Consider the following 22,746-nt stretch of genomic DNA (forward strand, 5'->3'; position numbering starts at 1 on the left):
GACATTAGCTGATCACCACAGAGCAGCACAGACAAGTTTATCAGATAATTTCGCCATAAAATGTGTCCAGGTGATCAGCTCTGAAGCCCTGGCTTGTATGGTCCGCTAAAATCCGATTTCGATAACGCTAGGTGTTATTTTGATCAACAGACCTCAACCTCAACAGCTGTTTTCACTTGAATTTCCTCACGTAGTTGCATAGCCATATAGCTAGCCAGCTAGTAGCTAGCTCGGGAGCTATGCTTTAGAGAGGCCAAATGCTAACGGCTAGGTAGTGCTAAGCCGCTGCAGCTGTTACACGTCATTGACAAAGACGCACTCTCTGATTGGCCGATCACGGCAGGACTGATGTTGGCAGTCACGCCGTCACTCATTGGCTGCGGGTCTGCGTGGGTCTTTCAATCGCCCCAGAAATCGATTTGAATGGCCCGTTCGCTAGACGATAGTGACTGGGAACTGAGAGAGCAGGTCACGTGGTGGCTGGGTTTACCTAGGCTAGCACCCTGCACCCACACCCTGTACCCACACCATGCACACTGCACTCACATCCTGCACCCACACCCTGCACCCACACCATGCACACTGCACCCACACCATGCACCCACACCCACACCATGCACACTGCACCCACACCATGCACCCACACCCACACCATGCACACTGCACCCACACCCTGCACCCACACCCACACCATGCACACTGCACCCACACTGCACCCACACCATGCACACTGCACCCACACACTGCACCCACACCCTGCACCCGCACCCACACCCTGCACCCACACCATGCACACTGCACCCACACCATGCACACTGCACCCACACACTGCACTCACACCCTGCACCCACACCATGCACCCTGCACCCGCACACTGCACTCACACCCTGCACCCACACCCTGCACCCACACCCTGCACCCACACCCACACCCTGCACGCACACCCTGCACTCACATCCTATACACTTGTTCCATTCCATCTTCTGTATGGATTACCCCACTACATAGTCAAACTAGGGATCATTACACTCATAAATCCCTGCTTTGCATAATGCCATTGTGAATATTTCCCTGGATTTAACTTTCAGCTACAATGCAATTAATTATATCGAGATGCTTAGCCATGGCATACTCTCATGTAGAGACAAGTCTAACATTACTTATATAGAGATGCCATGGCATACGCTCATGTAGAGACAAGTCTAACATTACTTATATAGAGATGCCATGGCATACGCTCATGTAGAGACAAGTCTAACATTACTTATATAGAGATGCCATGGCATACGCTCATGTAGAGACAAGTCTAACATTACTTATATAGAGATGCCATGGCATACGCTCATGTAGAGACAAGTCTAACATTACTTATATAGAGATGCCATGGCATACGCTCATGTAGAGACAAGTCTAACATTACTTATATAGAGATGCCATGGCATACTCTCATGTAGAGACAAGTCTAACATTACTTATATAGAGATGCCATGGCATACGCTCATGTAGAGACAAGTCTAACATTACTTATATAGAGATGCCATGGCATACTCTCATGTAGAGACAAGTCTAACATTACTTATATAGAGATGCCATGGCATACTCTCATGTAGAGACAAGTCTAACATTACTTAATGTATATAGAGATGCCATGGCATACTAGAGATGCCATGGCATACGCTCATGTAGAGACAAGTCTAACATTAATTATATAGAGATGCCATGGCATACTAGAGATGCCATGGCATACTCTCATGTAGAGACAAGTCTAACATTAATTATATAGCGATGCCATGGCATACGCTCATGTAGAGACAAGTCTAACATTACTTATATAGAGATGCCATGGCATACTAGAGATGCCATGGCATACGCTCATGTAGAGACAAGTCTAACATTAATTATATAGAGATGCCATGGCATACTAGAGATGCCATGGCATACTCTCATGTAGAGACAAGTCTAACATTACTTATATAGAGATGCCATGGCATACTCTCATGTAGAGACAAGTCTAACATTAATTATATAGCGATGCCATGGCATACGCTCATGTAGAGACTTACATCCATGTTTGACACATGTTCAAATAGCCTCATGAATACGCCTCATCTTAGTGAAAAGGATTGTGGGGAATCGTCGTCATCATCATTGGGGGAACGGCAGCAACATTATTATGGATCTAGTCCTCCATGTGTGCTACGCTAATGAGGCTGAGGAAAGTGATTGTGGTACATTTGATGGTTGGGTGACTTCACAGTCAGTGTCTTTATCTGTGATAGAGAGGAGAGGCGGGGGCACAATTCCGTTGAGGTGCATTTAAATCATAGTCTCCTCATATAGCTCAAGAAAATTCCCTCTTGAGAGTGCGAGCTGAGATGGTGTCCTTCAAGGCCCACTGGGTTTTCCGTCATCACGGAATGGGAGCAGGAGATTAGGGGGGGAGGGAGGGTGAGAGGGGGGGAGGGAGGGATGAGGAGGAGGATGGAGGGGGGGGGGATAAATACTGAAATCTGGTCTAATCCCATCTCATACAGCTGAAGATACATGGACTGACTCCTCCCAAGAGAGAGCAAGGAATGTGGATGGGAAAGCCATTGGGAATCAACCTTAGGAAAGCTTGTTTGGATAGTCCTGTACTGTATATGCATCTGCTAAAAAAAAACACCAAATCAAAACTGTTCTAATTGGAATGGAGGCTGTCAAGGCAAATTGCACAGTTATCTAATGCACTGACTTTTAAAATGTCACCATTTTCACAGTGTTATTATTGTACCCAGTCCCAGGTGGGTAAGACCAATATCTCCCAATGCAATATTATTTATCACTAATTACAATACTGTCATTCTTGGTATTTGTGATCCACTAAGGATGCAGATCAAGCAGATCAGGTTTTCACAGCTGACTAGCTGAGGACCGCTCCACCACTCGCGTAAGAAACGCATCAAAGTGGCAGTTTTGCACAGCACATTGTGTTCCATGGCACACACACACACACACACACACACACACACACACACACACACACACACACACACACACACACACACACACACGGACAAGAGCACAGCACATTGTGTTTCATGCTACGCTGTAAAACACGTCCTTTCCAATGTAATTAAAGAGCAGAAGAGTCAAGCGTGAATTTTTTTTATCTGGAGGGTTTGTATTTCAATTTACTACTGCAATATATTGTCATTTCATTCTCTGTTATTCTTCCATCTTGACTGCCGTACTACAACGCTTCAGGCACTCATGTGCTTTATGACAATTGAATGTCATAATCAATTATACTTTGGAGAAATGCTACAAATACTAGATGACATTCGCAGGCCTCTTAAACACTCTTTTAATGATCATTTTATCAGTGGCTCATTAAACCATTTCCAACTATATTATTAGAGATAACATCTTTATGCGGGGCCTCATTTAGAACTGACACCCATGTCCATGTATGCAACATTATAAGGTAAACGTACCGGGTTATACTACAATTTCACCACTAGTTATTTCTTTATTTGACATTGAAGCATTCTGTATCTGTCTGTATGTTGCTGGCTTCAAAAATATGTAAACAAAATTATCTAATGATAAATAAATATCTAATGATACGATGAAATGAACATGAACATTTGAAAGGTAAGTCAGCACTGTGGTTCATACTGTTCTATTGTCATCAGCCACATGGCAAACGAGGAAGTAACTTGGGTTGTACACTCCTGTTAGTTCGGTTACTCTTTGTTTTGTTCTCGGTGTGGATTTACTACGAAAATCACTGTTTGACGTAACTTTGGATTATTATTTCATCATGTGGTGAGTACACGACTCACAGTCACAACGAGTCACAACATGTACGTACATGTGAGTGTTTATGGCGCTGTTTGAATGTGCATTATGAACCGAAGTAGGCTAATATCCCATTGACTGCCCTTGTAGCGCTAAGCTATTAGCAGTGAGGGGCTCTACCACAGTTTGTACTGCACGCAGATTGAACATAAAGCCATGTATGTTCTAGTTTTAATATAGACAATATGGCAAATGGTCAAAACTCCCAAAAGGTTGGCTATCCCTCTAAGATAAGGCAGGAGAAGCCCTTATACACTCCTTATGACCTCTAAAAAAAGATTGCTCACCATTGTAAATCTCCATCTCACTGTCTGGCTCAATATGATCATACAATTTATATCCACTTTGACAAGAATCACAGGTATCTCTTTGCTAAAGCTGTGACAGGGGGGCACAGGGCCTTGCTGCAGCCGCCCCCTCCCTCTGGAATGCCCTCCCCAGTCACATCTGACAGGTCAAAACTCATTGTCTTTCATACTCATTATGTCATCTTTCCAAAAAAGCCCTTTTCACTGTTGCTTTTGACCTATAATATGTCTCTCTCTCTCTCTCATCTATTTTAATATGTTCTCTCTTTATTAAAGTTGCTTTATCCTGTATTTGTAAAGTGTCTTTGAGCACGGTCAAAAGCAACAGTGAACAGTGAAGCACTATATAATATACATTACATTACTAAACATACAATAATGAGTATTAATGTTCTGTAATTCTAGTCATATTCTAATATTTCTGATATTTCCATTCTTATACTTATTAAACAATAATTAGAGAGACACCATGATGATGCTAGCCTTCAAATGAGATATTCCTCTAAATCTGGCTTCAAACAGGCAACATTTCAAATGTAAAACGGCCACATTTTTTGTGTGTGTCTCCTGCAGAAGTGGCCCCCCCAGAGCTAAAAGTCAAACTCCGCCTATGATGACCTCTCTTACATAACTAGATGGTGCAAGAATCAGTGCACCTTCAGTCTCTTGGTGCTTCTCTCAGTCTTCTTGAAACTCACACTTCTCCTCTCGTGTTCTCATCAAATGCAACATTTCACAAAGCCCCCAGATTAGTGTGCAAAGAAATACATGAGAGGAAGCATTGAGAGAAGCCGTTGATGCGAGAGGAGAGGAGAGGGAAGAGGAGGAGAGAAGAGGAGATGAGAGGAGGGGAGGGGAGAGGAGAGCAGAGGAGAGAAGAGAGGAGGAGAGGAGAGGAGAGGAGAGGAGAGGAGGAGAGAAGAGGAGATGAGAGGAGGAGGGGAGGGGAGAGGAGAGCAGAGGAGAGAAGAGAAGAGGAGAGAGGAGGAGATAAGAGGAGATGAGATGAGAGGAGGAGAGGAGAGCAGAGGAGAGGAGCGGAGGGGAGAGGAGAGGAGCGGAGAGGAGAGGAGAGAGGAGGAGAGGAGAGGAGGAGAGGAGAGGAGAGGAGAGAGGAGGAGAGGAGAGGAGAGAGGAGGAGAGGAGAGGAGAGCAGAGGAGAGGAGAGAGGAGGAGAGGAGGAGAGGAGAGGAGAGGAGAGCAGAGGAGAGGAGAGAGGAGGAGAGGAGAGGAGAGAGGAGGAGAGGAGGTGAGAGGAGAGAAGAGGAGATGAGATGAGAGGAGGAGAGGAGAGCAGAGGAGAGGAGAGGAGAGGAGAGGAGGAGAGGAGAGGAGAGGAGAGAGGAGGAGAGGAGAGGAGAGGAGAGAGGAGGAGAGGAGAGGAGAGGAGAGGAGAGAGGAGGAGAGGAGAGGAGAGGAGAGGAGAGGAGAGAGGAGGAGAGGAGAGGAGAGGAGAGGAGAGAGGAGGAGAGGAGAGGAGAGGAGAGGAGAGGAGAGGAGAGGAGAGGAGAGAGGAGAGGAGAGGAGAGGAGAGGAGAGGAGAGGAGAGGAGAGGAGAGGAGAGGAGAGGAGAGGGGCTTCTCAGCCCACTGCCCCTGCCCGCTGTAACAACATGCTTTATCAACACTTTCTCCCTGTACGAGCTGCATGGGGTCACTGCACACGCTCAGAAGCTGCGTGACCTCTTTCCTCTCCTTGCACCATGTGGAGCTCCTCTTTCTCACCTTGCCTCTCAGAGAGTGAGAGAGAGGAGCTCCACATGGTGGAAGGAGCCTGTCTCTGAGGCCAGAAGCACAAAACAGCTTCAGTTCAGATTTTCTTTAAAGTCCGAATTATGGTTTCCTTAAAATAAAATCAGTTGCACAAAATACACTTAAAGGGATAGTTCAGTTTGTTTGAAGTGGGGTCCTATTAGAGTACTTGTATACAGTCAGTGTACGGGGTAAAGCACCGAGATAGGAGAACTGCACTCCAGCTGTCTGCTGAGTGTGAAGGGGGCCATGAGCAAAAACGTAAAAAACAGAAAAAATACATGAAATGCTTCCATACTGCTCATCTGGCGTAATCCAAGTCTCCACAAGCCCTGAGATGCCAAGTAGACTTGAAAAGTATTTGCTTCTTTTCAAACATCTTGTCTATGTCTCTGTGGTGATGGATGGAGTGCAGGGGAAATGTTGTATTCTTGAAAATTGGACCGTTGCTCCCTGATGTCTGATGAAACCTGGGGGCCAAAAAGCCCTGAGGGCGCGCGGAGGAACAGCAGGACAAGAAGCACTAACAGACTGATGTGCCTCATAAGAATAACATGTCATCAGGAGAGAGAGGCCAGCTCCTCTCACAGTATAATGCTACTGTACATGTGAAGCTAGGCTCATAATGCTACTGTACATGTGAAGCTAGGCTCATAACGCTACTGTACATGTGAAGCTAGGCCCATAAAGCTACTGTACATGTGAAGCTAGGCTCATAATGCTACTGTACATGTGAAGCTAGGCCCATAAAGCTACTGTACATGTGAAGCTAGGCTCATAATGCTACTGTACATGTGAAGCTAGGCTCATAAAGCTACTGTACCTGTGAAGCTAGGCTGATCATGCTACTGTACATGTGAAGCTAGGCTCATAAAGCTACTGTACCTGTGAAGCTAGGCTCATAAAGCTACTGTACATGTGAAGCTAGGCTCATAAAGCTACTGTACATGTGAAGCTAGGCTCATAATGCTACTGTACCTGTGAAGCTAGGCTCAGGCTAACTTCTCACAGCATCATGCTACTGTACATGTGAAGCTAGGCTCATAATGCTACTGTACATGTGAAGCTAGGCTCATAATGCTACTGTACATGTGAAGCTAGGCTCAGGCTAACTTCTCACAGCATCATGCTACTGTACATGTGAAGCTAGGCTCATAATGCTACTGTACATGTGAAGCTAGGCTCAGGCTAACTTCTCACAGCATCATGCTACTGTACATGTGAAGCTAGGCTCATAACGCTACTGTACATGTGAAGCTAGGCCCATAAAGCTACTGTACATGTGAAGCTAGGCTCATAATACTACTGTACATGTGAAGCTAGGCTCATAAAGCTACTGTACATGTGAAGCTAGGCTCATAACGCTACTGTACATGTGAAGCTAGGCTCATAACGCTACTGTACATGTGAAGCTAGGCTCATAATGCTACTGTACATGTGAAGCTAGGCTCATAAAGCTACTGTACATGTGAAGCTAGCTCCTCTCACAGCATCATGCTACTGTACATGTGAAGCTAGGCTCATAAAGCTACTGTACATGTGAAGCTAGCTCCTCTCACAGCATCATGCTACTGTACATGTGAAGCTAGGCTCAGGCTAACTGCAACACCAATTTCCTGTTTGCTTGTGAGGTGGTCTGTTAGCCCTGTGCGCGTGCGTGCGCGCGCACGCGCGTGTGTGTGTGTGTGTGTGTGTGTGCACATCTCTGTGTGTGTGTGTGGGTGTGTGTGTGTGTGTGTGTGTGTGTGTGTGTGTGTGCGTGCATGTCTCTGTGCGTGTGTGTGTGTGTGTGTGTGTGTGTGTGTGTGTGTGTGTGTGTGCGTGCATGTCTCTGTGCATGTGTGTGTGTGTGCCTGTATGCCTCTGGCCAGCATCATATTGTTGTCAGTAAGTGGGTGTGAGTGAGAGGGGGGTCATGTGGAAGCCAACATAATTATGTCCAGGTCAGAGCAGAGATGTTCTATATGGAACCAAGCCTTATTACTGCACCATTTCCCTCAGTTCCTCACACGCACGCACACGCACACACACACACACACACACACACACACACACACACACACACACACGGACAAGAGCACGGCCAGCCTCGTACCACACATAGGAGGTTGATTTGTAAATGAGTTATTGTAATCGTAGCTGTTGACTATTTTGTGAAGTTTAAAAATTCATACATTTGCTGGAGACCCTGGAACCCTCTGAAGCACGTTGAGAACCCCTGGTGTATACACTTCTCGTTCAATCACAACTCTTTTCTTCGTTTCTGGCTATTGAATCCTGTCTCTATCATCATCACCGGCAACCTCATACCATGTACGAGCTGCCATGTTGAATCCTGTCTCTATCATCATCACCGGCAACCTCATACCATGTACGAGCTGCCATGTTGAATCCTGTCTCTATCATCATCACCGGCAACCTCATACCATGTACGAGCTGCCATGTTGAATCCTGTCTCCATCGTCGTCACCGGCAACCTCATACCATGTACGAGCTGCCATGTTGAATCCTGTCTCTATCGTCGTCACCGGCAACCTCATACCATGTACGAGCTGCCATGTTGAATCCTGTCTCTATCGTCGTCAGCGGCAACCTCATACCATGTACGAGCTGCCATGTTGAATCATGTCTCTATCGTCGTCACCGGCAACCTCATACCATGTACGAGCTGCCATGTTGAATCCTGTCTCTATCGTCGTCACCGGCAACCTCATACCATGTACGAGCTGCCATGTTGAATCCTGTCTCTATCGTGATCACCGGCAACCTCATACCATGTACGAGCTGCCATGTTAGTTACCTGCACAGGAAAGCGAGTTAGTTAAAGAGAAAGGTGACTTACAATGTGGAGCTTCAGGTAGTCTCCGAGCCCAGAGGAGCTGTCCACCCTCACCAGGACAGCATCCTTCAGGTGCGTGCTGAAGCCGATGGCTAGCCTGTCCGCGCGCGTGCTGGGGCGGTCGTTTGGCGGCCATGTGTACGTGATCAGTCCACCGTCTCGCCCAAATATGTACGTTGTTCCCGCTAGAGGAAAGGCAGAGGTAAGAACAGATAGGAGACATGTTAGTATGAATTTTGAAAAAAAAAACAATAATCAGATTTTCACCATGTTTTCTCCCCAATAGACCCTTCTCACGGGGGCCATTTTGTGTCGAGAAGCCAGGGTAAACACAGGTGCAAGCAAAACACTAATGAGGGTTTCCAAATTCCAATCATGGAAGTTTGAAACCCTCATTAGTGTTTTGCTTGCACCTGTGTTTACCCTGGCTTCTCGACACAAAATGGCCCCCGTGAGAAGGGTCTATTGTACTTGGCGGCTGCTCCTGCACTGAGCGGCCATGCCCCTGCCCCGTGGCCCCGCCCCCTGGCTGACAGGGCCCTGAGGTAAGGCATGATGTGTTCAAGGCTGAGGGATGTCAGTAGGTAAGAATAGTTTAGGTTAGGCTGTAGATCTGATTTAAGAATAGTTTAGGTTAGGCTGTAGATCCGATTTAAGAATAGTTTAGGTTAGGCTGTAGATCAGATTTAAGAATAGTTTAGGTTAGGCTGTAGATCAGATTTAAGAATAGTTTAGGTTAGGCTGTAGATCAGATTTAAGAATAGTTTAGGTTAGGCTGTAGATCAGATTTAAGAATAGTTTAGGTTAGGCTGTAGATCTGATTTAAGAATAGTTTAGGTTAGGGCCTGTGTCCACCTAGCTTCTTTTTCCGACGTTAAAAGCTGGGAGTGCGCTGGGGAACGCTGATCAAGGAGCAGCCGACACCAGCGTCTTTCTGAAAAGTTAAAATATTTTCAGCTGGAAGCGCTGGGAGTCGGCGCACAAAAACGCCGAAAAAAGACGCTGGGCGCTCTGCACTTTCTCTACACGTCCGTGTGCGCTCGCATACGCTCTCCTCCCATTGGAAACAATTGAAAATAGACGCTGGACCTGAGGAAAAGACGCCAGGTGGACACAGGTCCTTAGGCTGTAGATCTGATTTAAGAATAGTTTAGGTTAGGCGTAGATCTGATTTAAGAATAGTTTATGTGTTTAGTTTGAGGGTGTAAGTAGAACAGTATATCAATGTGAACAGCCCTGTGTTTAGTTTGAGGGTGTACTCTCTCATGCCAATTCATGAGGAAGGGAGGATGCAGCAGAGAGAAAAGAAGGAGAAAAGAGAGAGAGGCAGGTACCAGTGGCTTATTATGCTGCACAATTACTCAATTTGACTGGCTTCACCTCCTTCAGAGAGACTAGCAGGCTTCCAGCTGTGTCCCCTGAGCGATGCCCAGGTAGCCAGCGTGATGCCCAGGTAGCCAGCGTGCCGAACGGGCACCTCCCTGTCTCTTGCGCTTCATTAGCGGCCTCAAAGGCAGACGCAGCCCGCAGCCTTATTATTGGCTGCCCGCTCCGATGATGCCCTTGTGGTGACCTCCACGCCAGCTACTTCCTGTCTCGCCGCATTACCTCTTTGTCTTTAGCGGCCGCATGAAAGGTTCCAACGTGACCCCGTGGATGGAAGACTGGTTCTAATTACCTGGCTATTCACTGAGAGCCTTGCAGTGGTGTGTGTGTGTGTGTGTGTGTGTGTGTGTGTGTGGGGGGGGGGGGGGTGTCAGTAACCTATTCCAACTGATGGTTGGAAATAAGTCCTGTCCCGACTAACGAAGGTAGAGGGGTGCCTAAATTGGGAGACTATCTATATATATAAAATTGAGTATGTGGGCTTTGTTTGTTTATTCCGTGTGTGGCCACAGCTATGCCGTTTTACATGCGATCGGGCTGAAACCTTCAGGGTGTGTAAAGGGCACACTAATTAGGCTAATTAGCTAATGATGTGGGGCTCTATTCTCCCCCTGGCCTTAAATTTGCACATTCCCTAATTTTTCCTTGACGCTAAACGCCAGAATGCGCAGCGCTAACCCTTTAACCACGCCTTTTTGAGCGTAGAATTATTCGCAACTGTGGCCATTGGTGATCTCCAGTAAACCAATCCCATTCTTCCCTTTCAAGCTCCTATTCCAGGAGTGTCGCAGTGGCCGATCCTAGGCCTAGTGTGTAATAATTCCAGAGATAGGAGAAGTACACATATTCTTTACTTAAGTAGAAAGTGTAAAAAAGAAAAGAAAGGTGAACGTATAAGTACTGATTGAACTTGTTTACTCAAGTAAAAGTTAAAAAGTATAGGCTCTGAAATGTAATAAAGTATAAAAGTTTTAAAAAAAAAGTATTTCTACTGGCTGTTTCTGTGCAAAGCTAACTGAAACTCACGTCATATTAATGTAATTTGAACACTATTGAAATTAAAAGATTCCCTCCACACATGTTTTAAGATGTATAAAGACTATACTGTCATTAATCATTTGTGTGATATGGTTTTTCCACAAAAAAAGGTGCACATAATGCATGAAAGCTGGGAGACCGCGAGACGAGAGACAAACAAACAAGTACAGATATGTGTGTTAGAACACGCCAGGATTGGCCAACGCCAACTCCAATGCCCAGCAGTGGGTTGCACCAGCTGTGCGTAAGTTGAAACGTAAGCTAGTTTGAACGTAAAGTCTCACTAAGTCCGAGTTTACGCATTACTAAAAATATTTGGGTTGCACCAAGGGAAATAGTTACAACGTAGGCATAAGTTAGAACTTAAAATTTACACCTACTTCTTACTAGGTGTAAGGTCCTCCGTAAAATAGCAGTTGGCACGGATTGCAATTTGGCACCGTGGCGCATCGTTGTTTTGCGTCCGCAACGCGCTCTCCGTGATAAAGTATTACACCCTTTGATATTTATGACTCACGCTTTTGTTCCCACAAGCTGCAACACTGCATACAAATTAAAATAACCGCAACAATTTAGCGAGGCAGGATGGTGGTAAATTAGCCTACAATGAAGAGCTCACAGATAAACGTTAACAGTAGCTAATATGAACCTAAATGAACGTTACTCAATAACGTTCTCATTTGATTAGTGTTGATGAAATATGAAAGCACTAATTTGCGGTGGGCAACATGTCCTGTTTTCACTCCACTTACTTAAACAACGGTAAATAAACACCGTTTCCACCGTGCTTTTCACTGATTGGTCACAGATACTGTACACGTCATTTTCTGCGACACTATTTTGGCTAGTGTGAGGTTTAAGGACTACTAGTTAAGATGTACCTTACGTCTCCGTGGTGCAACTCAACAAAGACACAACTTTAGTGTCAAACTAACTAGTTTGAACGTAGCAGTTAGTGTGGACTTTACACCCTAACTTAAGACAGAACTTACGTTCAGCTGGTGCAACAGGCTGCTGAACTGTCCAATCAAATCATCGACACGCTATGGTCCGCCTCTCAACCCTCTTTCATCTCAGGCAATATCTGTTTTCAGTCTGATACGTCACCGTCTCTCTCTGAGACCCGGGCTGCGTTCCAATACCCATACTTGTACTTCTTTCTTGTAGTATGTACTGCCGCTGCCCTCACAAAGTATGGATTGTAGTGTGTAGCATGCATGCAAAATGCATACTATTGGGACACACTACATCTGTCATCACGTGAGCTTGCTGAACTCCGACCTCTTGCTCACTTCCGCCGACGTCCGCAGCGCCACATTTGAGTTTTTTTTTTTTTTTTTTCAATAAACAAAGTCTGGCAATAACAAACAGTACATTATACAAATAATTCAGACTAAGCATTTACAAAATTGGAACAGACAATCAAATAAACAACAAAATAAAAGAAATAAAGCAAAAACATTAAGTCAGAGTTCTAAACAGGAATCAAGATATGCATGTTTTGGTACACACTCCATGCTTGTTTGGTTTTAACATATTTCAAGGCTTTCTTAAAGTTAATTATCTCATTCATGAATACTAAGAACAGGGGTCTGGCAGTTTGAAATCTACATCGGTGAATAAATTGTTTAGCCATAATAATTAAACTATTGTACATCATTTCAATTTGTTTATCTTTCATTATAACTCCAAATTTAATATCATTATATTCTAAATTGGGCGATTGAGGGTCTTTTTCAGATATCCAATTTTGAAACAAATCCCAAAAAGATCTTGAGTAATTACAAACAAAAAACAGATGCTCTACAGTCTCAATATCAGAATCACAAAATCTACAGTTGTTCATATGAAGGTTAAATCTTTGTCTCAAGATGCTCCTGAAGATGCTGTCTCAGGTTCTGATGCTCACTGAGCACCTGAAGATGCTGTCTCAGGTTCTGATGCTCACTGAGCACCTGAAGATGCTGTCTCAGGTTCTGATGCTCACTGAGCACCTGAAGATACTGTCTCAGGTTCTGATGCTCACTGAGCACCTGAAGATACTGTCTCAGGTTCTGATGCTCACTGAGCACCTGAAGATGCTGTCTCACGTTCTGATGCTCACTGAGCACCTGAAGATACTGTCTCAGGTTCTGATGCCCACTGAGCACCTGAAGATGCTGTCTCAGGTTCTGATGCTCACTGAGCACCTGAAGATACTGTCTCAGGTTCTGATGCTCACTGAGCACCTGAAGATGCTGTCTCAGGTTCTGATGCTCACTGAGCACCTGAAGATACCGTCTCAGGTTCTGATGCTCACCGAGCACCTGAAGATGCTGTCTCAGGTTCTGATGCTCACTGAGCACCTGAAGATACTGTCTCAGGTTCTGATGCTCACCGAGGACCGAGTTGTCTCACTAAAATAAGTGCCTATTTCAATCTAATTAGAATAGCTTCATTATGTCTGTGTGTGCGTGCATGTGAGAAATGCCTGTGTGTCTGTGTGCGTGCATGTGAGAAAGGCTGAATATGAATGCAGCTGTTAGATTAGCATAAAAACAGCTCTTTGTGGAAAAATATAAGTAGGAGCTGTGTGTGTATGTATTTAAATGGGTGTATGAGAGAGAGATGAGAGACAGAGAGAGGGTGAGATGGAGAGAGAGAGAGAGAGCAGTCTGTAAATACTCATACAGGGGCAGGGAGTTAAGCAACCTCCGCCTGAACAATAGATTATAAATCATTCTGACTGCAATTCCAATATGTTCTTGTAAACCGGTTCACAAGGATATAAAACTATCGATAAATTTTGCATTTATTTATATATTTCTGTTGTTTTCTTCCCTCAGCTCTACTCTATTCTCAACTTCATTTCCCATTTTCACTCCCCTCATTTCAGTCAGTGCACATCGGCGGCCATTAGCGAGGGGGAATTGCATCATTAATTAACAATAATATGATTAACAAATGATGTCGTGATGTGCAAATCTACAGAGGGATTTATTGTTTTCATAACGCCCAAGTCACATTTGTAACATTTAATGGAATAACGGCTGCAAAACATTTGTTGTTCTCTTAATGGATAGAGCGTTATGAAGCTTGATGACTTCCAGAGAGGAAAAATACATTATGCACGACATATTTGCGAGGCGGGAATACATTTCATTTTGGCAGTGTCTGCCGGCAGCTAGCGCAGAAAGCCTTCCTTGTTCCACTAATGCATATCTGATGCTGGCCTCTCCACAGAGCAATCTCCAAAGCATGGAAGTCGTGGCGGACTGTTGTGTGTGGCTGTGTCCACATTCTCCCCCAAGCCACCAAACACTTGCTCCATGCTGAAGCTTATTATAATTAAGCTCTTTTATAGCGTGTCAGTGTTGGAACTCATAGGGCCCCTCAAGCCACCATTTCCCACTCTGTCTATTCATATGATCTGACACCCACTTTATCCCCCTGACAGCGTATTTACTGTTGGTGACCTCCAAAAACACTGCACAATAGTAGAGCGTGCTCATTCCAGACGCCTGGTGCACAGAGGATGGTGAGGTGTCACCCTTAAGCTAAATGGATAAATAGCTAGGCACTCATGTCAAGGTGTCAAAGGTCAAGACAACTAATCACTGTCATGATGGCAACAGATTATTCAAATGAATTCCAGAACAGATTCACAGAGAGCAGTTAAGAAGGTTGTTTTCTCGTGACTGTTTTGTGATAAAAAAATAAAATAATAAAATAATAATGCTTGATTTTGCAGTGGCTTTTCTCAAAATTTGCAATGCAATTTGTTTTATCTGATTTTTTGTGGTAACAATGCATCAACTGGCACACAATTGTAATTTGAGGAAAGAAAATGACAATTTTACTATCCAACTACTACCTCATGTCAACTTTTCTCAAAAATTGCAATTCACTTTTCAAAGATGTATGTGATTTGTTTGCGGTAAAATTGCAGGAACGGGCAAAAATGCAAGTTGAGGAAGCAGTTTTGCTGTGTTTGTAGAGAAATCGTGTGAATTTTGAAAAATTGCAAGCCTCGCAAACATTGCAGGGATGTGCATTAATTATTGTGATTGCAAAATCACAATTTCCTGGAGGGGCTGTACAGTATGTGGCAAGGCCTGGAGGGACTGTTGAGGATTACAAGTGCTACAGGGAGGAACATAATGCTACAGGGAGAAATGCTACAGGGAGGAACATAGCTAGTGCTACAGGGGGGAACATGGCTTAAGCTACAGGGGGGACATGGCTAGTGCTACAGGGAGGAACATGGCTAGTGCTACTGGCTAGTGCTACAGGGAGGAACATGGCTTAAGCTACAGGGGGGACATGGCTAGTGCTACAGGGAGGAACATGGCTTAAGCTACAGGGAGGAACATGGCTAGTGCTAGTGGCTAGTGCTACAGGGAGGAACATGGCTTAAGCTACAGGGGGGACATGGCTAGTGCTACAGGGAGGAACATGGCTTAAGCTACAGGGGGGACATGGCTAGTGCTACAGGGAGGAACATGGCTAGTGCTACGGCTAGTGCTACAGGGAGGAACATGGCTAGTGCTACTGGCTAGTGCTACAGGGAGGAACATGGCTAGTGCTACAGGAAGGAACATAGCTAGTGCTACAGGGAGGAACATGGCTAGTGCTACAGGGAGGAACATGGCTAGTGCTACAGGGAGGAACATGGCTAGTGCTACAGGGAGGAACATGGCTAGTGCTACAGGGGGGAACATGGCTAGTGCTACAGGGGGGAACATGGCTAGTGCTACAGGGAGGAACATGGCTAGTGCTACAGGGAGGAACATGGCTAGTGCTACAGGGAGGAACATGGCTAGTGCTACAGGGAGGAACATGGCTAGTGCTACAGGGGGGAACATAGCTAGTGCTACAGGGGGGAACATAGCTAGTGCTACAGGGAGGAACATGGCTAGTGCTACAGGGAGGAACATGGCTAGTGCTACAGGGAGGAACATGGCTAATGCTACAGGGGGGAACATGGCTAGTGCTACAGGGAGGAACATGGCTAATGCTACAGGGGGGGGGGACTGCCCCCTAGTCCGATACCTCACGAGTCCGATACCTCACGAGTCCGACACCTCATGGTTTTGGGTTAGGGTCTGGGGGAGGTTAGGTTTAGGCGTGGGGGTGGGAGAGGTTAGGTTTTGGGTTAGGGTCTGGGGGAGGTTAGGTTTAGGCGTGGGGGTGGGAGAGGTTAGGTTTTGGGTTAGGGTCTGGGGGAAGTTAGCCTCTTTTTTCGGACTCGTGAGGTGTCGGACTCGTGAGGTATCGGACTCGTGCCATGGCACCCAGGGGGGAACATGGCTAGTGCTACAGGGGGGAACATGGCTAGTGCTACAGGGGGGAACATGGCTAGTGTTACAGGGGGGAACATGGCTAGTGCTACAGGAAGGAACATGGCTAGTGCTACAGGGAGGAACATGGCTAGTGCTACAGGGAGGAACATGGCTAGTGCTACAGGGAGGAACATGGCTAGTGCTACAGGGGGGAACAGGGAGGAACATGGCTAGTGCTACAGGGAGGAACATGGCTAATGCACGAAATCAGCGAGACACGTGCCCATGCAACTCCGGAGGTGGGAGTAATTATGCGCTGGCTCCATATTTGTTCTCTATTCTCCTGGGACGCCGGGCCTTGATATGGATCTATTGTGGTCATTAGATACAGTGCTGTCCTGGAAATACTTGTCTCTTTAATTTGACAACAGCTTCACTTTAGTCCCAAATCCTTCTCTCTCTCTCTCGTTCTCTCTAAAACAAAACAGACCAAAGGACAGGCCAGTCTCTCTCTCTCTCTCTCTCTCTCTCTCTCTCTCAGGCCAGATGCACAGTCGGTGCGACGAGGGGAGGGCAAGATACATCGTGTTGGGAGGTGCAGCACGTACACGACAGATCTCAAGGAACAGAATATAATTAGGATTTTCTTGTTGTTTCACATATCCCCATAAGACGTGCACACTAGCGACTCGCGCATTCATATGCATTTCCCCAGAGAGGTCACAGTGCAGCGAGCGAGAAACAGCGTGTGTGTTAGCAGGTAGCAGCGAGCTTTACACACATTAGCGGGGAAGCCGCTGCAGGAGATCAGACGTGTCAAACTTCAGCTACACTATGAACTGCTCCACCGCAAGCCTTCCTGTTACAGGATCCTGAATGAATCTGTCCTCGTGTCCACCTGCATGGAGAGTACTGTGTGTCAGTGAACATCAGAGGAGAGGAACCTTGGCACATCAAACACTCTTGCTTTCATTAAAAATGTAGCACAGCCCAGGAGTTTCTCCGGGAGCGTGTGGGAAGGGATAGTAGACTGTAGGATGGTAAACACTAGGGCTGTGAATCTTCACTGGCCTCACGATTCGATTCAATTACGATTCAGAGGGCTACGATTCGATTCGATAACGATTATCGATGCATCTCGATGCATCTTAAATCGATGCATCACTTTTTCCCCCAAAATACATGATTTTTTTTCTCACTTTCTTTTTTCTTGCATTTAGAATTGCATTGTATTAAGATCCATAATTAAAATAAACAACTGCATGTACTTCCATTATATTTTATTTGATTATATATATATATATACCGTATATATATATTTTTAATAATCGATTTTTGACATTTGTGAATCGATGCAGAATCGTGCAGGTCCGCATCGCGATGCATCTTATAATCGATTATTTTTGACACCTCTAGTAAACACCACGTCCCCGGTGTTGCGCACCATCCTCAGATGAAATGAGTATCCGGTGCAGATAATGTACTTTTTACGAGTACGAGCATCATCCGAGTACAATGTGTCAATATCCATACTGGTGATTAAGGCTGGGTACTAATACCAGTACCCTTAAAGTGATACCGAGTACTTCATTCCATACCTATTTTTTTGTCATATACTTGTAATGTTTTGGAGGCATCAACAAAAAACTTGAGCCATACCCACTTTCAGTATAAACCCCACCCACTTTCAATTTAAGCCATGCCCCCTCCAAGTACAGATATGGATAGAGATAATTGACTTGGTAAAACAGACACAGTCAGATAATGGTATACTCGCTCATCCCTACTGTACAAACAAGGGGGTCTGTTTGTGCACAGCGCCGTGCTAAGGTCAGGCCCGCAGACTTCGCAGACTGTCTTTCCTCCGACCTCCAACACCGCCAAGCTGACGGGCCTCAGATTACCGCCTCTGCCGAGAAACTGGGGAGGAATCCAATCATAATTACATCGTAGTGATGGAAATATGAAAAGGAGAGATGACACTATGGATCTGCTTTCTGTCAGCACCTAGCACTCTCAACAATGTCTATTTGCCGCCAAGGGTTCCCGTAATGATTGGTGTACAGAAATAGATTACCCGAGAAGTGCCACATTTGGATCATTTCCATCAATCTCCTGCATGGAATTTCATAAGTATGATGCCTTTATTTGAATTCCCTCCCATCGTTTCATCTCTTCTTTGCATCTCATATTTCCAGCTTTCCTTTTATAACTTATATAACCTTGCAGTAGAAATGAGCTTAATACCATTCCTGGGTGTCAGTGGAGCATTGCATATTGTGTTTTAGCAAGATTTATTATGAAGTATTTTCAGTAGGTGAGGATTGCTATGTCAGGGGGTCTGCAAGATGGCCGTCCAGGTGGCTCACCTGGGAGAACGCGGTACCCTGGTTGTGTGAACCTATTTATTTTGGGCCTTGGTTCTCCTTTATTTAGTGTATTATGTTATTTCTTATAGTGTTATTACTCTTAATAAAGCGTGCATTTCAGTTAGTCACTCCAGAGTTTCCCACGTAGATTTGGCTTGGCTGGGCTGCCCATCAGGTATATTAACACCTTAAGTGCCATAGCCGAAATAATTCGTCTTACATAATCCAGCGCTTGAGTGCCAGAGCCGAAATAACTCGTCTTACATGTTTTTTTGACGGTGGGACATCAATCAACCCCTTTTACATCTTCGAGATAACTATTTGGAGCAAGAGCATGTGTGTAATCTATTTTACCGACCACTAAGTGGCGACAGAGACCGAGAGAAGTCACAGCCACGGGACCCAAAAGCCACAAAAGCAGCCGCCTCCCGCGGAAATGGCTTGGCGATTTCACAGTCAGAAGCCCGGACACACACACACAGAACGGACAGAGATCCCTTCCCCCCAGAGCCGCGCAGCAACGCGCGAACACACACACACACACACACACACACACACACACACACACACACACACACACACACACACACACACACACACACCGCGGGAGAAAGCCATTCAAGGAAATGGCGACGCGATTTTACAGTAATCCATTTCAGACTCGTCTTGCCCGACAGGCAGACAGGCAGGCAGGCACGCAGACAGACAGGCAGGCAGCACAACGCGCTTCTGACACGCCCGCTGAAGCCAGGAGGAAGGAGGAGAAGACACACGGAGGGAGGAGTTTGAATGAGAGGGGTGTTTCCTGTTGTTATGGAGGAAATTACTGTTCAAAACTATTGTTTAGAATGTCTGACGGTCTTACTGATGCCAAAAATGAATGGTTAAAGTGACTGTTTCACAAAAAGCCATTTATCTCTGAATAAATTTCCAGACGCTGAAACCATGCTGTACTCAACGGCTAATATCTACATAACTACTAACTCTGCAAACTAACTCTTTTAGACAGAGAAAGCACACATTCTATTAGTTATTTTTAGATGATTGGTGTTCATGAATTCTTAACAGAAAAGAATCCTCGGCTCTTCTAAAATGAGCCAGAATCGTCAAAAACACCCCTGGCACAACTTACCTACAGGAATGAAAACATGGCTGGCATTCAATGTGTTAACGGCTGACAAAGTATATTTGGAGAGTGGTGACCCATTTTAGCTTTTTTTTTAAATTCGTCCGACAGGACGATGCCTGCGGTCAATTAACTAGTGGACAATCTCCCCATCGCTTTACCCCTTCCATACCTGTTCATTCTGCTACCGCGAGGAGGGTCAATTTATTCTCTTGAGCTCTGCTCCCTCCAGGCCCATTTGAATTCTGTTGTATTGATACAGTGGTCCATAGAAGTTATCACAAACTAAGACTGTTTAGTTTCGCAATCTCAAAATCAATGTATAGTAAGTGTGTCGCTGATGTGACGAAAGTGGAGTTGAGGCCTTAAAATATATTGAAAGGGTCTTAGAAAAGGTCTTAAAATGTATTAAATTTAACTTCAGGATTTCTGCATAAATAGGCTACTCTGTACACAGATGTCTACATGTTGTAGATTTCACCCACTTAAAAGGGCAACATGGTGTTAAGGGTTACATCAGGTTTATATTGGTCTGCGGTCACCCATGGGAGGAGTACAATTAATGCAAGCTTAATAATGTCTATCGGATCACCATTTCAGTTTCCAGAGAAATCATTAGCAGGATTGATGAGAACACTATTATCCAATCAAACAGTATTGGTATCTATCTCCAATCAATGTTCCGCAAGATTCACTGCCTTGAGGGAAAAATGTGAGTCAAAGTAATCAATTATCCCCCCGACTCCCCCGAACTACATCCCATGCTCACTACATGTTACCTTTAGAGAGGGATAAATGGCCTGTTACATTCCATGATCACTACATGTTACCTTTAGAGAGGGTTAAATGGCCTGTTACATTCCATGATCACTACATGTTACCTTTAGAGAGGGTTAAATGGCCTGTTACATTCCATGCTCACTACATGTTACCTTTAGAGAGAGTTAAATGACCTGTTACATTCCATGCTCACTACATGTTACCTTTAGAGAGGGTTAAATGACCTGTTACATTCCATGATCACTACATGTTACCTTTAGAGAGGGTTAAATGACCTGTTACATTCCATGATCACTACATGTTACCTTTAGAGAGGGTTAAATGGCCTGTTACATTCCATGATCACTACATGTTACCTTTAGAGAGGGTTAAATGACCTGTTACATTCCATGATCACTACATGTTACCTTTAGAGAGGGTTAAATGACCTGTTACATTCCATGATCACTACATGTTACCTTTAGAGAGGGTTAAATGACCTGTTACATTCCATGATCACTACATGTTACCTTTAGAGAGGGTTAAATGACCTGTTACATTCCATGATCACTACATGTTACCTTTAGAGAGGGTTAAATGGCCTGTTACATTCCATGATCACTACATGTTACCTTTAGAGAGGGTTAAATGACCTGTTACATTCCATGCTCACTACATGTTACCTTTAGAGAGGGTTAAATGGCCTGTTACATTCCATGATCACTACATGTTACCTTTAGAGAGGGTTAAATGGCCTGTTACATTCCATGCTCACTACATGTTACCTTTAGAGAGGGTTAAATGACCGGTTACATTCCATGATCACTACATGTTACCTTTAGAGAGGGTTAAATGACCCGTTACATTCCATGATCACTACATGTTACCTTTAGAGAGGGTTAAATGACCTGTTACATTCCATGATCACTACATGTTACCTTTAGAGAGGGTTAAATGACCTGTTACATTCCATGCTCACTACATGTTACCTTTAGAGAGGGTTAAATGACCCGTTACATTCCATGATCACTACATGTTACCTTTAGAGAGGGTTAAATGACCCGTTACATTCCATGATCACTACATGTTACCTTTAGAGAGGGTTAAATGACCCGTTACATTCCATGATCACTACATGTTACCTTTAGAGAGGGTTAAATGACCTGTTACATTCCATGATCACTACATGTTACCTTTAGAGAGGGTTAAATGACCTGTTACATTCCATGATCACTACATGTTACCTTTAGATAGGGTTAAATGACCCGTTACATTCCATGATCACTACATGTTACCTTTAGAGAGGGTTAAATGGCCTGTTACATTCCATGATCACTACATGTTACCTTTAGAGAGGGTTAAATGGCCTGTTACATTCCATGATCACTACATGTTACCTTTAGAGAGGGTTAAATGACCTGTTACATTCCATGATCACTACATGTTACCTTTAGAGAGGGTTAAATGGCCTGTTCGTTGAGGAGATGAGGTGGTAAAAGTTAGGCTGTGGGCAAAACCACTCCAAGACATGGCTAATCAATTATCTTTTCTACTGCATGTTGTTACTTGGCAGCGATTACACAGCTGTGAAGCGCAGAGCAGGAGTGTGTGTGTGTGTGTGTGTGTGTGTGTGCGTGTGTGCGTGTAGGTGTGTGTGTGTGTAGGTGTGTGTGTGGGGGGGGGGGGGGGGGGGAGTGCACTGCTCACATGCCCTCAGTGTATAATTAGCTGGTACATCACAGTCCATGATCCAAACTAATGATGTCAATAGAATATCTATCTATCTAAAAGTTGTGGGATTCTGGTTTGATCTGCAATAACAATCCTCTATAGGCTTCTTCTCTGTCAGACAAAAGTGATCAAATATACATCAAAGCTCCAGTCATATGAAAGCAGGGCAAAAGATCATTTGAAAATTAAAAAATCAGGAGATTATGAACTGCTGAACTGAAATACTGATCTAAAATTCAGCTAAAATGGGGGACTCCAAAATGTAGCTGTGTAGGAGAGCCGCGCAGCAAGGAGGATTTCAATCCATTTTCAATTTGCGATTAAATTTCAATTCA

The 22,746-nt window shown here is 44.7% G+C and overlaps 1 protein-coding gene across 28 annotated transcripts in view; it reads right to left on the reverse strand.

Moving 5' to 3' along the window:
- The window catches only part of LOC310795973 (neurexin-1a-like), a gene marked incomplete at both ends in the record, with an annotated part of 449,961 nt that overhangs the window by 145,702 nt on the left and 281,513 nt on the right, over positions 1–22,746 (reverse strand). For all 28 annotated transcript variants that reach the window (XM_083658106.1, XM_083658105.1, XM_083658103.1 and 25 more), the window contains one exon: positions 8,745–8,926. In XM_083658106.1, the coding sequence (XP_083514232.1) occupies positions 8,745–8,926 (182 nt within the window). The remainder of the gene's footprint in view (positions 1–8,744; positions 8,927–22,746) is intronic.

This window comes from Poromitra crassiceps (assembly GCF_964638095.1).
Source record: "Poromitra crassiceps genome assembly, chromosome: 22".
Lineage (NCBI taxonomy): Eukaryota > Metazoa > Chordata > Actinopteri > Beryciformes > Melamphaidae > Poromitra > Poromitra crassiceps.